The sequence below is a fragment of the Copadichromis virginalis genome, linkage group LG11, assembly GCF_057382275.1.
Source record: "Copadichromis virginalis isolate Kocher_CV1m ecotype Utaka linkage group LG11, C_Virginalis_male_GT1.1, whole genome shotgun sequence".
Lineage (NCBI taxonomy): Eukaryota > Metazoa > Chordata > Actinopteri > Cichliformes > Cichlidae > Copadichromis > Copadichromis virginalis.
In genome coordinates, this window is record NC_140628.1 from 29,225,681 (window position 1) to 29,242,082 (window position 16,402).

The window sequence follows — 16,402 nt, forward strand, 5'->3', positions numbered from 1 at the left end:
ATTAGTGAAAATGAAATTGAATTTAATCCAACGATGACGCTTGCAACCTTCTGCTGCACTCATTGCCCAGTTTCTCTGGACTAGGTTGTATGTTGAAGGTGTTTTGTTTAGAGCTGACCACAGAGGCCATTAGCATGGCTCATGCACACAAGGTGCTTACTTGGCAGCCTAATTCCATCTGTGGTCTCGTGCAGGGTAATGGCCCCAAACGCTTCACATAATGACTAAAGTCAGACTCTGTTTCTAATGTGGTCTTCAGAGACGTGCTATCATCACTCCCACAGCTCAGCTGCTCTGAATTTCAGAGCTTAGATGTCCAATATCAACTCTGTGTATTAGTGTAATAAATCTGTTCCATGTGAGTTTATAGCTTGGAACAATGTTTGGTTGCCAGTAAAGACTTACAGAACATTGATGAATTGTCCACACTGGTGGTGTGTTTGTGTTGAATATTATCACAAGTCACCCTTCAGCGGTTTGGTGATTTACAATAAATGTTAGCATGAATTCTTGACACATCTGTAAATCCATAGAGAGGGTTAGTATGCACTAAAATACACATCATTGTAAGGCAATAATATTCCTTTTTTTGGGCACCCTGAAGCCGGTCTGGTCCTTGTGCTGCAGGACCAGATAGGGCTCAGGTTTGCCTTCGGGTCTCCGATTTCTGATAGCATCTTCTGTGTTGAGGTCTTGGAAAAGGTTCTCCTGTGGTCAGTGGCTTAGAGAAATTAGTAGCTTTGATTGTGTGCAGTCCTTTTAAGAGTCCAAAAAATATATTTTACTAGAGTCACGACTAAATATTGTGAACAGTGTCATTTTCATTTTGCTTAGGGCAATTAGTTCCAACATATATATGTGTATTTTTTACATAGGTAAAGTTAAGTCAACATCAACATGATTGAAATCTAGTAACCAAAGCCATAACTGAACTTATTTGACTTCAAAGTTTAAACAATAAGAAAATATATCTGTATGGATACCTCATTAAAGGTGACGTCTTTAATTTACGATTAAACAATGAGGAAAAATATGATAATAGGTTTACAGTTTGGTCTTCGAGAGGGGGAGGTGGTGCTCATAAGCACTGACCTGCCCTTTACTTGGCTTCTGGAAGCTGGACACTCAGTAGGAAGTGGGCTTCTAGGGAGGACGGGATGTTTAAAGACACTTACTGGAGCTAATGTTACTGCTGTTTCAGGCGATGGCTCAACTAAGGGGCTATAGAGCAGGCATTATGAAATGACGTGCTTTTTAATTGTGCAAAGCTTCACGGTTCCAAAGTAAAAAATAGCTGAGCCGAGAATCAGAATACAATGTTCCTTTTAAGCTTAGATCACAAATCTGTACAAGCTGTACAAATCCAGATTTGTTTCAGCATCTGTCTCGCTTTCTTTGTCAACATCTTTCATTATTTCTAAATTTAACTTGGGAATTTTTTTTTGTGTGTGTGTGTGTGACCTTTGGGCTCTGATAACTTTTTCACTACTCCATTTTCAGTGCTCTCTACAGAGTTTAAATTCCACCAGTGTTACTGTACACTGTACAGAGTTCACCATCTAAGACGAAGGAATAAAGTATCTGTGCAGATATTCCACTTTATTTGTGTATCTCTGGTGTAAGAAGAACTTACCTTCTATAAACATTTAAATCACATGCAGTTCTTCACAGAGAGGACATTATTGTTTTTAGATATCCTATGAAAGGTTTCTGCACTGTCAGCAGACTCTTTGTTTTACTGTTTGTCCATAAAGGAACACATCAATAATGGGCATGATTAACAATATTTTTTTGTTTCCACGAGAGTTTCAGAGCTTGATTCCTAAATAGCTCCAGGTATTGTTCATATATGCTCTTCACAGAGACACTACCATTAGCATGTTGTGAAGACTGCATTGTCCAAAGCTGTTCCTGCGATGGGTGTAATAATTTCTCAATAATTTTCCTCCCATGTGTTCTGCATCCACTGATGAGTCACCTTTTGGTGTTTTATGAGTGAGTCAGTGTTTCTCCGACACAAACTGACCACAAACTCCTGGTGCATTAAATCACAGTTTTATTTCTTTTCTTTTCCTTTTTTCCCCCTCTTAAGGCACTACCCATTAACATGAGCCACTCGCTTAAATCTTAAATGTTAACACAGTTACTGTTTGGATGAAGAATGTATTTCTTTCTTCTATTTTTCCTTCTCCAATGTGAGGTTATTTTGCCAGGGCATTTCCATAAATCCCAGCAATCACAGAAAAACTTAACACCTTATGTAAAAAAAAAAAAAAAGTCAAAGAGGGCCCCCTAGTGGATCTTTGCAACATTACATTACATTGCATAAATTCACTAACATGGCATAGTTTGGACAGTAGTATCTCACTTGACATTCAGGTAACAAAGCCCATTATGATGATGTAAATTATCCTTTAGCTCTTTGTAAAAGACTTAACAATATTTCCTCCTATGTACAGCTGCATATATTACAAATTCTGATATTAAAAATAGCCTAACCTGTAATCCACAATAAAAGTAATAAAAAAGAAAACATGTAAAACAGTAATTTGCTTCCAGGCGTACCCAACTGAGGACCTGTATGAGATTTCTGGCATTCCAATATCAAACAGCATGTTACTTAAAAGTCTTCTGGAGGATCTGGTTCTTTTGCTCCATTATAGGAGTAGCTTGATATTAACTCCAGCTATACTGTTTAGGGAGGGTTTTTTTTGTTGTTTTTTTTTACTTTCTCAATGTCAGAAAAAAATGTTCATTTTCTGAAATTTGCAGTCCAAGAGCTCGCATGGCACAGTGTCAGACAAGCAGCTTAGTCACAGTCTGTGTTGGGATTATTGCTTCATTCTCAAACTCTGCACTTCCTCCTGTAAGAAACAACAACAAAAAGAACCCTTTTAAACAACTGATTATACTGCGCTCGTGATCTTGGAACCACAACTGCTGCTTATTTTTTCACCCATTATGCAGCAGGCAGTAAGTAATAACACTCACAGAAGTCAAGACACTGACCTGCAATGCTAGTCTTTTGTTTCTTTCATCCCTCACTTCTTCTTTCACTTCCTGCATGTCTCGCCTTATAAAAAGAGACAAAGAGAACAAAATGAGGAGGTTGGAGATGCTGGTAAGTCTAAATAGGTCAACAACACTGTGCAGTGCCAGTCAAGATAATAATACATTTAGAAAGTTACTTCTGTAGCTCTAACAGGAAAGACATTTATTTTAATAGTTTAATTTTATTGAACTATTATGGTAATATAGGTTTTTGCAGATATGCTAGGGTATTGGTGTGGGTGCAATTTATTTTTAAAAAAACAACAACACACAAACCTCAAAATCTGGTACTCAGATATGCAAATGTTTTAAAATGTTTGTTTTTGTAGATGCAGCTGTCTAAGTGAAAGTCTCTTTTTTGTCTCCCTTGGGAGAAATTGGGGTTACACTACACGAACCCATTGCAATCTTCCATACGCCACAAAAATAATGAATACATACAGGGATTGTTTAAAATGGGTAAATAAATAAATAAATAAAAACATTTATTCGCTAAAAAAACCCGCCTGTTTGATGATCCAAACTGCACAGGTTAATGACTAACTCGAGTTTTTACACACATACGTCTCAGCAATAAAGGACTTCTGTTATATTTTTACAAACTATCACTCGCTATACTTTCTGAAAACACACGGAGGTGTTAAACCTAAATCAGTTTAAGATTTCATTATAGTCAAGCTTGCAACTGCAGCCACAGCCATTCAGCAGTTTCATACTTGAAATCACCAGGTGTTATAGTCGGTGGTATGTTTGAGCTTGTGAGTCTGAGCTCAGAGCAGACAACACCTCAGATTTACAGACAGATCGCCACATGCCTTTGTAGGTCTACCATAGCAGCCAAGCAGGAAGCTGCTGGATCAAAATGTTTAGCTGCATCTATTAATAACTGTGTAGGCATTTACAGACCTATGCATGCATTATGCACACACTGAATACACAATCACAAATATCAGTTGCATTTAGAAAATCTTTTTATACGTTTAGAAAACTGATTACACAAACACGGCTTGAGATACAGTTACAGAAGTCTTCACACACATCCCATTAGGATTTGTGTATTTGCCTGTAATTAACATATACTGTCAAAGGTTTTACTGGTATAATGCAAAACGTTCAGCTACTGAGTGACTAGGGAACAACAGTAATTTGAGTTTCAAACTGATGGTTGGTGAGTTCAAAAGGCTTAAGAAGATCACTGATCAGGAAATGAAATGTCTACAGCGCTGCAGAGTGTGGCACATGTTTATCACTCAGGCTGCTATAACGTTTCAGATCAAGAGATACGAAAGAGCTGTTGAGTCAGGCTTTTTTTGTTTGGAAGGGAGGGGGGGTTTCCTATGATGGAACATGCACAGTTACATTCATTTGTATTTCTCTGCTAGGTTTGAATTACTCACTTCCTGTGTATGTTTGTGCTACAAGGCATCTTTCTTTTTTTATTGTAGAAGAGGGTTAGCTGAAATGTAATGAAGATCTTTTTTTACAAAATTGTCTTAATTTTGTAAAGTAACTTTAGGCCTGTCATAAACCTGTCATGTCTCAGGTTTCAAACATGGCTACAAAACAAGTGAGTTGTACTCACTCCTGTCGTTTCTCAAGCAGCTCCAAAGTCATCCTGAGCTCTTTGATCTCAGCCTGCAGACTTTCCACAGTTGGCTCGTCTTTAAAGGTCACAGTTTTGTTATCTACGAGAACTTTGGGTGGTGCTGGTCGAACTGGAGGTGGTGTCTTGGGTCGAAGATCGGGCTTTGGAGGGGTGGGCAGAAGATTTTCTGTTGTCTGAAATTATTTTAATTGTCAAAAATATTACTGCACATTTTCCTACATAGAACAACTTTTTGAACTCAAACTTATGTGATTTCATTCATATTTCACCCAGAACACAGAGTGTTACAAACCTTTTGCAAGCCAGCCAGTATCTCCGTTTCAAACTTTTTTGGTTCTGCATCTGTCTGGTCCGTGGCGCTCTAGCAGTACAAAGGAAGAACAGTCAAGTTTAAATGTCAATCATTGCTAATAGTCATTCTTCACAGCATGCCTTAGGATTTCTGGTTTTTCAGCTTTGCAGGATTAACAGCTAGGTGGGTTTTTTGGGCGGTCAAGTACAAGCTCGCTTTCTCTTTCTTCTAATTCTTTCATTTTTTCCAGATGAATTGTTATGACCAAGAAGTCATTACAAGTGTTCTTGGTCAGTGAGCAAGAGGGCTGTCCATAAAAACTGGTCACTTTTCTGTAAAATTGTCTTCTGACAGCGTCGGGAGAATCTGATTGGGACCATGTGTAGCATACATTAGGAGATGGTCCCTTTCAGAAACTCTCAATATGCAGAGCATGAACCAAAATACATGAATGGAATAACAGTTAGCTGCCCTAAAGTCACAACTGCACAAATCAGTGCAACCGGACACAGCATGGACTTTAAACCAGGGAGGTGGCAGAGTAAAGACTGTTTATTGTACTCTCAAATGATATCAGATATCGTTAGCATTCCCATGTACACCTCCATGGGGTACTGTCTATAAAGGTTCAGGGCTTCATGAGTGAAGATGGTCTCAAAACATAACAACAACACAAGTGTGAACTGCAGAGGCACAAAGTTAATAACATTATTATTATTATTAGTAGTAGTAGTATTATGGGCTTATGGTATATTATTGCTAAAAATGGTTCTAATCCCAACATGGACACAATATTTATAAGAATCACTAAAACTATTAAGGACTGTTTCAAACAACTGTGCTTTAACTGACTGCACAAAATTAAACAGAAAACTGATAAACCTTTGATTCATCTGCAGAAATATTGGTTAACACTGTATCAATACCCAGAAAAATACTTGATACCCAATACTATTTTTGATGCCACAGGAGCAAAAAAACCCCTCAAACCCCCAAAACAAGAATGAAGATTAGAACAAGAGCAACAATAATATCCATGTTCGGGTTGTTAAAATGGAAGCTTTTTTGACTTCTCAAAATTCCTCCAGGTGTTTATTCTTGTAGTCTTGTAAATGTCAACTGCTTCAGCTGCTGGTAAGGGGAGGGCCTGTGTGGACGCCTGCATGCAGGTACTGTGTAAAAGTTGTGTGTCGGCAGAAGGAAGCAAAGACGACGCTGTCCGCATCAATACTGTTGCAAATGAGTATCTTATCTGACAGTCGTTTTTAGTATTGAGAATGACTTGTTTTGACAACCCTATTCATGTGGGTATGCAGGTTATAATTTGAGTGTTTCTTGTGAAGCTCTTCACATCTGTGTTATACACACTGCCACACATCGATCGGTATTGGTCGCTAATGCGGACATACTTGTGCTGCTATGGGGAGTCCTGACGGTGGTCTCCTCTGTGGAGGTTTGGCTCTGTTTGCTGTGGGATGGCTCAGCTTTTCAGTCGGCAGTTCCAATCCATCAAACTCGTCAGTCTCCTTCTCCTCCGGTTGTTTCGGTGGAACAGTAGCCGCATCACCATTGGTTCTACAGAAAACAACAATATACCTTCGAATGAACACTTTTTTTAAAATTACAGACAAATAAAAAAAGAAATCTATTGATGTGAAGAAATACTGACGCAGAGGGTTGGAGAGTTTGTATGTGGTTTCTGGTTTCCTGAATAGAGTGGGCGCTGGTGCTAGTGCAGGTGCAGGTGCAGAGCATGGCAAATGAAGTCTTGAAAAATCACTATAATATTCTCTGTATTCAGAGTTACTACTTAAGTTTTATAACATTTTAAATGCTGGTTATAACTGATGTGTTTGTTGAAAAATCAGCCTGGCTGTAAAAGCCTTGTGGGATAAGCTTAGATAAACATGAAGGAGGAGTCTTAAAAACGCTGAAAAAGGCAAATTTGCACGGAAACGCTTTTCAAAAGTGTGTTCTTCTTCTCAAGACGGGCCTGTTTTTGTTTTCTCAATTTTGTGTGTGTAAGGCTGTTTGTGAGCGATTGCTCAGGAAACAGGAAATGGGCTGCTCTCGTCTGTTTCGGCCTGATCTGACTCATCCCACAATTTCCACTGAGCCACTAAATGTCAGGCATCCTGGCATTCTTCTTTAAGGAAACCATAGCAACTGGTGGTTGCAACCAAAAACCTTTAACATCTAAATGCTCCACTGTTGGTGCCAGACCAGAGAGGAGAAAGTGTTCCTGACATTTTCTGAGGGCCTATTTGCTTTAGAAAGGCTGCATATGAATAACTATTCTGGTCAGGTCTCCAGAAAGTGGTTTCACATGGAGTTACAAGTAGTGAGAAAGAACATCACAGACGCTTCTGTAAAACTCACTTTGGTAAAACCTTGTTCGGCTTGTCTTTGACTGGAGGTGGGCTCGGTTTGATGATGGGTGGAAGTTTAACTTTGGTTGGAGGATTGCTTCTTAGGTCTTTAGGCTCTGGTTTATCATCTGCAAAACAAAATCATCACATTAGTCCACAGCAGGATTTTTTTAAGATGAATTAGTACAAAAATAAAAGCATCTACCATCTCTACCTACTCGTCTTTGTTGTTGTTGGACCGACTTTCTCCATTGCTGATTCCTCTGTCTTTACTGCAAAAAAAAAAACCCATTAAATTAAATTTTACCGCTGATCACTAGTTGCATTTGTCACACAAATATAACAAGTCCTCATTTAAAATGCTCAAGGCACTTTATTTAGTATGGCCATAACAATGGCAGCACAGACAAAAGCAGTGATGTCCTACATTGTGCTTTTGTCAGGAAAAAAAGGTCTTATCAGACATTTGCAGTTTCGCTGAAAGTTCTCTTGATCAGCAGAGCATTTCCCAGATGTTTTTCTCTGTAGCAGAATGAGTGAATGAGCATGCTGTCGCTGTGCTGTGCAGGGCATGCATGCTGAGCAAACATGCCATTGTTTAAATAATACTGTATTTGCAAGTGTGGCTTCTCCTGATTTTGATTCTGATTATTCAGCCCTCAGTTCGTGATAAAAAGTGCATGACTGTTTTGCAAAGAACTATAAGACTGTCCAAAAAGCATTATGGTGTAGAAAAATGCTAATGGTGTTCAAACGTAAGGTTTACGAGTGGTGTGTTATGGAAAAGATATGCACGTAATTAGAGCAAATCAGGTAACAGCTAGATTTAGTAGCGATGCAGTTACAGTTCCCAGGTCTTAACTGGCACTCTGGGTCATCTCATATGAAACAAATACAGCCCGTAAGAGGACTTACCTTGGAGAGAGGTTAAATCATTAAAGTTATGTGACAGATCTCTGTTTGTCATGCAAGTGAAGTGATTACTCTCAAACAGATAAGATGAGCTGTGTGGTTACAGGCCTGCTGAATGAATGCAATCTAAGAAGTAAAACTGCTCCAATGCAAAGACCTCAAGAAATAGGACAAAAAAAATGTTGCTTTAGTCTTAACATCAAACTCAGACATCTATAACGGATCGGATGAAAACACAGGAAGCCTACCTTGAGTGTTATGCAACGCATTGTGCAACATTCCCCTCGTAAATAAACCATCCACAGAGCAGAAGAAGCTCAAGTGCTGCTTGTTGCTGGTAGTGGAAATCTGTGACAGAGCTCTCATCTGTCCCCCACCCCCTTGTTTCCTCCAAGACTCCTAAACTATGTCACATGACCAGTTTAACCATCCCCCATCTTACTACGGTCTGAGACTTCCTGTGAAAATCTTTCAAGTGATACTGTGTGGAAATGATGAGTACAATTTGGTACGAGGCTGCACTGTAATTCTCATAGTACTGGTGCCACTTCCTTTGGCCTTATTTTCACCTGCCTATTTAAGTTTCAGTGAGGGTGCATATTTTGAATCCTTCTAAAAAGCTGTCTGGGCAGACACTTTTGATGCTACAAAACAATTTCCACGAACCACATCCTGCTGTGTGATTCATAGATTAAATTTCTACCTCTTCGAAATTCAAAGGGTGCATTACTGGGCAGTCTCTTCAGAAAATATTAGATTTCAGACTAAACTAAAAAAGTTAAAAAGTCAATAACTGCTGTGATTGATCGCTAACGTTATCTTCTAAGGAAAAATCACACCCCCCCCCCCCCCCCCCCCCCAAAAAAAAAAAAAAATCAGGATCCAGGTTGCCAGAATTTGCTGCTCTTTTGCATTTCTTTGTGATGAGTTTTCCCTGCGTGGCCCCATTTGTGGGTTAGAGAGTTTATGCTGTGTGCTACAGGGCAGAGTGTTTAAATCTGTTTAACCTCCTTTACATGGTCACAAGATGAAAACGTTTCATATCTACTGTAAATGTTACTAGGGCGTCTGATAAATCGCTATGTGGAATGCATGTAATCTCAAGAAATGTTCAAATAGTTCCTCTGACTTCAGGGTATTTTTTTCCCGCTACGTCTTTATTTTCTCATAGATAATAATTAAAAAAAAACAAAAACTTTTATATTTTATTGAATTATTATGTAACTGTGTAAATGTTGACCTGCCAAACCCATCACAGGCCAAACAGTCAGCACACTGCCAAGCAAAACACTGCTGCAGTCAGAAATTCCGACTTGGTCGTGAACCTCTAAATGTCAAGCTCCACATCATACTTTCAAAGAGCTTCAATCACTGTGCTTCTTTATTTGATCAGGGAAACATTCATGCTGTTCTCTTACCTGAGAGTTTCTTGGAGTTGTTACGTGCAGGTGGTTGGCTTATGGTCCCCGTCTACAGGAGGAAAAAGAAATGAAAAAGTAAGTTTTCTGGTACTCCATGTGCCTTGTACTCTGCCCCATATTCTACACACTGTTTCCACAAATGGGAAATTTCAGTGAGTAACTCCAAAGCAGACGGTATTTAAAGACAGTACTGAGTCACTGAATACTGGTTGCAGACATGCTAAAATAGACATAATGTATTTTATTTTTAAAGGACATTTTAAAATGACAAAAAAGTATGCATAGCATCAATTACTCCGAAGCATGCCCATGGTTTCATTGCAGTGCAGTTAAACTCCAGTCCAACAGGGTTATGTTTGAGATTGTGTTTTTGTCCACTCACTTGCAAGCTGTTTATCGGTGAAATCACCATGACAAAGTTATCAGGAAAGAAGCCGCACCGGCCGTTTAGCTCTCCCTCCCACCAGCCTTCATCTGCTGTTTCCTTTAGATGGTGATTAAAGAGTCATTTGAGAGAGGTTAAAACAAGCTTCTGTCCTTAGGGATCTGAAATCTCTGAACCTAAGGTCATCAAAAAGTCAAGCAGATCACGACGTGTCAACACGAAGTAGCTATCTCGAATATTTTTTCCTTAGCATGTCTGGAGTGCCACATTTCTGTCCTTAAGCCTAGTCAGTCTTGAAAGTGACACAACTGGTTTCTCTGGAAGAACCATATGGTACATTTTAAGAAAGCAAATTATCCAGGAATTTATTAGTCTGTCATAAGTGTGACAGCATAGAACAGCTGATAAAAAAATAAAGAAGTGTGCTCAAACCTTGTTCAGTATCTTAACAACATCTCCTTTTTTCAGCTCCAGCTCATCCTCTGTTTTGGCCTTGTAGTCAAACATGACTTTGCAACACTCTATAGCTGAGGAGATACGGTGTTAAGAGATAACATGATTATTAACTTTGCAGAAACCGTCGTACGTGTGAGGAGGTTTCACTAGTGATGACTAATTCTATCCACCCTGAAACAACACTAAATCAAAGAACAGCAAAGATTACAAAAGACTGTAATACTTGAGGTAAGTTATAAACCTTTAACCCTGGAAGATCGCTCACTTTGATGTCTTTGTGAAGTAGTAAATCAAGGAATATTGCTGTTAAGTATTTTGGTTTGACCCCACCCATAAAGGTAAAAGTACAAGAATTTACCACTTGTCCTACTGACGTTGTATACTAGTCTAGCAGCTTTTAAAATGCTGTTCAGAAATAGAACCAGTGTCTCATGTGAGAAAGCTAGCATGTGATGTAAATGTATAAAACTCTGAACTTACATTTTTTTGCTTTGTTCCTAACACTTGCCCTCTGAGTTATCTGAATGGGAACAAAGACAGCATTAAGTAAAAGGAACACAGCTCATACATATTTAAGAAAAGTTTTTCCACTGTTACAAACCTCCTTATTGAACACAGCGTCAGTGAGTTTTGGTCTTGCCTTGCCCTCATTGTATTTTACATCTGTTCAGATGAAAAATGTTAAAAGTTATATATGAAAAATGAAACTATAAAAAACTCTGTTAATTGACTTTGCCACCAACCTTTGGGAGAAATGAAAATTTCTTTGACAAAGTTTGATGGAAATGCTCCTAGTTTGCCATTTTTCACCCCCATCCACCATCCATCTTCAATCTGTCATGCAAAGTAGGTCATGAGCCATCAAAATTCACAGGTTATTATATATTGTACAGAAAAACAAGTTCTACAATCTCTATTGTCATTGGTTGGTGCTATTAAACAAATTAATGAGAAAATTAAAATCTACTGAGAAGTCAAGGAGACTTGCTAACAGCCATAACCCAGAAAAATTAATATTATTTTACTGAAATCGGTACAATACTCTTAGATTTCTTGTAAATTGTGGATACAGTCAGCCATCAGACCCACAACCATCTTATCTGTTTTAATTCATTTTTATTTGATTATATTATCTGTCTGTTCAGCACTTTGGCTGACACTTGATGTCTTTTAAATGTGCTATTTAAATAAAGATGACTTGACTACTACTCAACATCGCTTAAGCTAAAAATATGTAAAATTACAAGTAAATAGCTGCACTACCACCTTAGGTTTACATGAAATATCATCTTGTAGTGCATTCCAGACACTTGATCGGCCTGTTTAAGGTGTCTGACGAATGATCCTCAGAACTGCCAGGACTAGTCTGATCAGTTCACATGGGATTTGCTATCTTTTATGGTGTGGTCTGCTGGGGCGGCAGCATCTCTGCTGGGGACAGGAAGAGACTGAACAGGGTGATCCGAAGGGCCAGCTCTGTTCTAGGATGCCCTCTGGACCCAGTGGAGGTGGTGAGTGACAGGAGAATGGCGGCTAAGCTGTCATCCCTGTTGGACAACGTCTCCCACCCCATGCAGCAGACTGTGACAGCACTGAGCAGCTCCTTCAGTGGGAGACTGCGGCACCCACGGTGTGGGACGGAGAGATTTCGCAGGTCTTTCCTCCCCACTGCTGTCAGACTCCACAACAAAGACTTTAACTGAACAAACACACACATCCACACATGTGCAATAACACTAAGTGCAATAATCTTTTCTGGCATCGTTGTATTTTTACTCAGTTGTATATAGCATTCGTATTCTATTTTTATCTTATTGTATATTTTTATTCTATTTTATTCTACTGTATATAGTATATTATTTTATTCTATTCTGTACAGCTGTGTACTGTATTTATTCTTATTGTATTCTAATTTTTGCGTCATAACTTTTGCACTGTCCACTTCCTGCTGTGACAAAACAAATTTCCCACGTGTGGGACTAATAAAGGTTATCTTATCTTATCTTATCTTATCTTATCTTATTTCAGAAAACGTATGCTTGCTGTGAACTATGAGTTTAATTATAAATAAAAAGAAATCGATCAAATAAAGCCATATTCAAATCTTTGTTTATTTACCCAAAGAAGTTCAGGCTGAGCAAACACATCGACAACACCCTGATTTACATATCATCGCTATAGTGCAGGGTTCTGTCTACAGGGCAGCTTCAGGAAGTGACAGGAAAATGCCTCACTTCTCAGCAGCTGCTATCAGGTATTCACTATCATGTCATCGCAGAGATTTCTTTTCACCAGCCACAACCTAGTTATTTTAAGCCCATAATCTACTGCTAACATTTGACTCACAGTTTGGTATTTAGAGGCCAGATATAAGTGTGAAAACCATAAGGGTGATAAGAACTGTACCTCCCTGACGATCTCTATAGTCTCGCCAGCAACCAGCTCCATTTCGTCTTCATTCATGGGACTGTAGGGAAACAGTACCTCACATTTTCTTGTCGGTTTCTTCTTTGCTAAAAAAAGAAAGAATTGTCAGACAAAGTAAAGTTCATAACGTTCTTCTAATCAAAAAAAAATGGAGCTCTTTAACAGTGTCTTTGGGCTAGAAAGCATTGTTATCAAGTTTCAACAGGAAAGTGCTAAGATTGCATAGCTTGGAGCAATTATTCACGTTCTGAGCATGTCTGTTCCCACAAAGTCCAATTTTTTTTCTCTGAATTAGATATACTTTGCATTGCAAGGATGTGGTAAATGTCAAGAGCAACCTGTTTTGAATATTATTGTAATAAGTATTTTTACTGTATTGCTGTGATGGCTCGTTTTGTACCAAGAGTCTTTTTTTTTAGCAGGAACTTTACTTAGAGTAGTTTTAAATGACGCTGCATTACCAGCGTGGTTAATTTGGATCTTTTGCACACAATTGGACTATTCTAAGTTAGTGATCGCAGTGTTTTAGAAATTCCTTTTATTTTACAACAAAGCAGTTGCTCATATTTTAATTGTAATGTGCATCCTTCTCTAACCCAACTGGTCGCGGCAGATGGCCGCCCCTCCCTGAGCCTGGTTCTGCCGGAAGTTTCTTCCTGTTAAAGGGGAGTTTTTCCTTCCCACTGTTGACAAAGTGCTTGCTCATAGAGGGTCATATGGTTGTTGGGTTTTTTGTCTGTATGTATTATTGTACGATCTGCCTTGCAATATAAAGCACCTTGAGGCAACTGTTGATGCTGTACAGCTGAATTAATATTGAAGTGAATATTGCATTTATTCATTAGTTTTCTATCATTTTTTTTTCCTTTTTTGGAAAGCAAAGTCATTTCATAATTGCGTTGGGTTTCAATTTTAAATCATCTTTAAAAACTGCTTTAAATGCTTTCTGATTAAAGCGTCTGCCACTCCTGTCCTGCTTTTTAAGGTTATGACGCTAAAGAACAGAAAGTGCTGATAATTCAAACTCTGCATTTTACTTGTTCTAATGCTTCGTGGTTCCATCTTGCTCTCTCCTCTCAAATAGACTGGGACCTCCTGTTAAAACCAAGTAAGTCATATTTTAAACATGTTGCACGCAATGTAGATGAACACAAATATATCCATAGCAAATAGTACAGTACTGTGGACAGTAAAGCCTTGGCAGACCTGGACAAAGTTGGCAGGAAAGATGCCTTTCTTCCCTCTCAGCTCCCCATGCAGCCATCCTTCCTCACTGGCCTTGGTGACATTTTTGACCACATCCCCCTCCTTCACTGTGAGCTCGTCGTCGGAGTTGCTCTCAAAGTCGATTAGCACCAGCACCTCTACAGCGCATCCGTAAATGGGGCAGATAATTAGATTCTTTGCACAAAGGCTGGTGTAACTTGTCTCACAAGTGATGTGTCCTGATATCTTAAAAAACCAAGACAAACCCCTAAGCAGTGGAGGCTAGAAACAAATATGAGCTTGAATGTGGATTATTACAGTTAAAATGCTTAGTTTTCATTTATCACAGAGAAGTGAAACAACTATTCGTGTTGTCACTATTTTCCTGAATATAAAGAGAACTTTAGAGATTCTTAAAAGAACTGAAAGTGTGGCATTGTTATCTTGGATGTATGTAAAAACAGGTTTTCTCTAATTGTTTAGCAAACACAAATCTCGTAGATACAGTCTGTGCAAGAGCTAGAACGTACACACTCTAGTATCTGTAGAGTAAGGTTTCGTATTTTTGCATGCCTGTACATGTCAGGTACAATACATAAATTCTTGGAGGAGCATTTCAAGCAGATACAAATCCATTAACTTTTGTCAGCACTTTGCAGCTTTTCTTTACCACTGCCACGAATTCCCAGCAAAAAGGCAACTGTTAGTCAAAATACTCAGACATGACGTTGGTTTATTAAGAAAAAACTGATAATGCTGACTCACCCATAGTTGTCCTTCATTCGATCTCCCTTTGATTTGAATATGTAATCCCTCTACGAAGCAGCAAACAAACTCTTTGAGTAGAAGGAGAACTGAAAGAGTGTGGCTGTGTGTGTAACGCTGCTCGATATGGCAACGAAGGACCTTCTTCCTACTTGTCAAACATTAACATTGAGCAACTTTTCCTGCGGCTAGTCATGCTAAATCAACAGCAAAAAGTAGGAGTGGGTCAGTCAAGAGAGAGAGAAGGAGGAGAGAGAAAATAAGGCAGAAGAACAGGTAAGACAGGTTTCTAGTGAAAGAGTAACTCTGATAAGTGAGACTTATGAGAATGACAGCATAATTAATGTGCAGCAAGCAAAACATTTGCCTATGTAAGTTAGACTTTATGAGCCACACAAGTGCATTTTACTTCCAGTCAGCTGTACTGTCATTTGTACTGCCCCACCCAATAATCTCAGGCTTTCCCAGAAGTTGAACCAACTCAACTAAACCATAACCGTAAATGTGTTTGTAGTAATAATTTTGTAGTAATAATAACGTTTTTACCCCATAATGTTAAGTGGCAGGAGATTTACAGCAAACAAGGGTTACAGCCAAAATATACTGTGATTGCTTTTTATATAATGTAAGTTAGTTGCATTAACAATGACCCTTATCTTTTCCTTTAACTCAGTTAATAGGTCACTGGCTTTAGTCAACAGACAAGATGAGCTCCATTACTTCCTTAGTTTCCATTTTGAATGTTGCCAAACAAGTCAAGTTATCATTATTTCCAACTTTTAAGATTTCACTTAGACCAGTTACAATAGGGAGTATGAGATGCACACTATCCAAATGTTTAGGGAACGTTTTGGACGAATATCCCACTCTAGCCAAGCCTGGGAGGTATCTGATCGGTCACTATTTAGCAGTGTGACAAAGAGCTCCAATATGCAACCAAATAATACAAAAACACCATGAGCAATAGAAAGAAACTGGGCAGATGGAGTTAGGCTTTGTTTGTAAAGAATGTTGTATTAACCTAATCATTGAATGACAAATATCCAGAGTATTTAAAACATCCTTACTTTATATTTAGTGCCTTAATATTTTTTATTTCACTGTAGTGGTGAAAAATGAATCAATTAGTACAAACTGACAATTTTTACTTGGTGAATCCAGTCACTTTTGACTTCAACCTGCTCTGATACAGTGATTGGTTGATAGGTGTTTGGTTGAATGGGATGTGCACAGGCACACTGTAGCTTTAGGCTGGGTTGTTTATTCAACTCCCAGTGACTTACAGGGATTTGATTGCTTTGATTGAAGCAGGTGATTTTGGCCTTTAGTCAAAAAAAACAAAACCATGGGTTGTAACCAAATCGGCTCCACCCTGATACACTCTTACCAATATTATGAAAGTAAAGTGCAAAGTGTGGTTCACTCATAGCACACAAACATAATATTTTTAGGCCACACCGACATAGGTACTTCTTATTGAATCATGAGCCAGCCTAAGTATGTTTAAGAGCC

The 16,402-nt window shown here is 38.6% G+C and overlaps 1 protein-coding gene across 2 annotated transcripts; it reads right to left on the bottom strand.

Moving 5' to 3' along the window:
• Positions 1-2,039: 2,039 nt before the first annotated feature.
• mnmip1 (manchette microtubule inner protein 1) lies at positions 2,040-15,093 on the bottom strand. Of its 2 annotated transcripts, none has more exons than XM_085471890.1 (17): positions 14,891-15,093; positions 14,126-14,283; positions 13,957-14,014; positions 12,899-13,005; positions 11,236-11,326; positions 11,094-11,155; positions 10,973-11,012; positions 10,469-10,563; positions 10,034-10,135; positions 9,649-9,700; positions 7,537-7,590; positions 7,329-7,446; positions 6,359-6,524; positions 4,950-5,003; positions 4,634-4,830; positions 3,010-3,073; positions 2,040-2,864 (listed from the first exon to the last, which is right to left on the bottom strand). In XM_085471890.1, the coding sequence occupies exons 1-17, from the start codon at positions 14,892-14,894 to the stop codon at positions 2,832-2,834; spliced, it is 1,455 nt and encodes a 484-aa protein (XP_085328016.1). In that variant the 5' UTR covers positions 14,895-15,093; the 3' UTR covers positions 2,040-2,831. The 2 variants fall into 2 exon arrangements, with proteins under 2 accessions (XP_085328016.1, XP_085328015.1); XM_085471889.1 differs by having other exon boundaries at positions 4,950-5,018.
• Between the last annotated feature and the right edge of the window lie 1,309 nt (positions 15,094-16,402).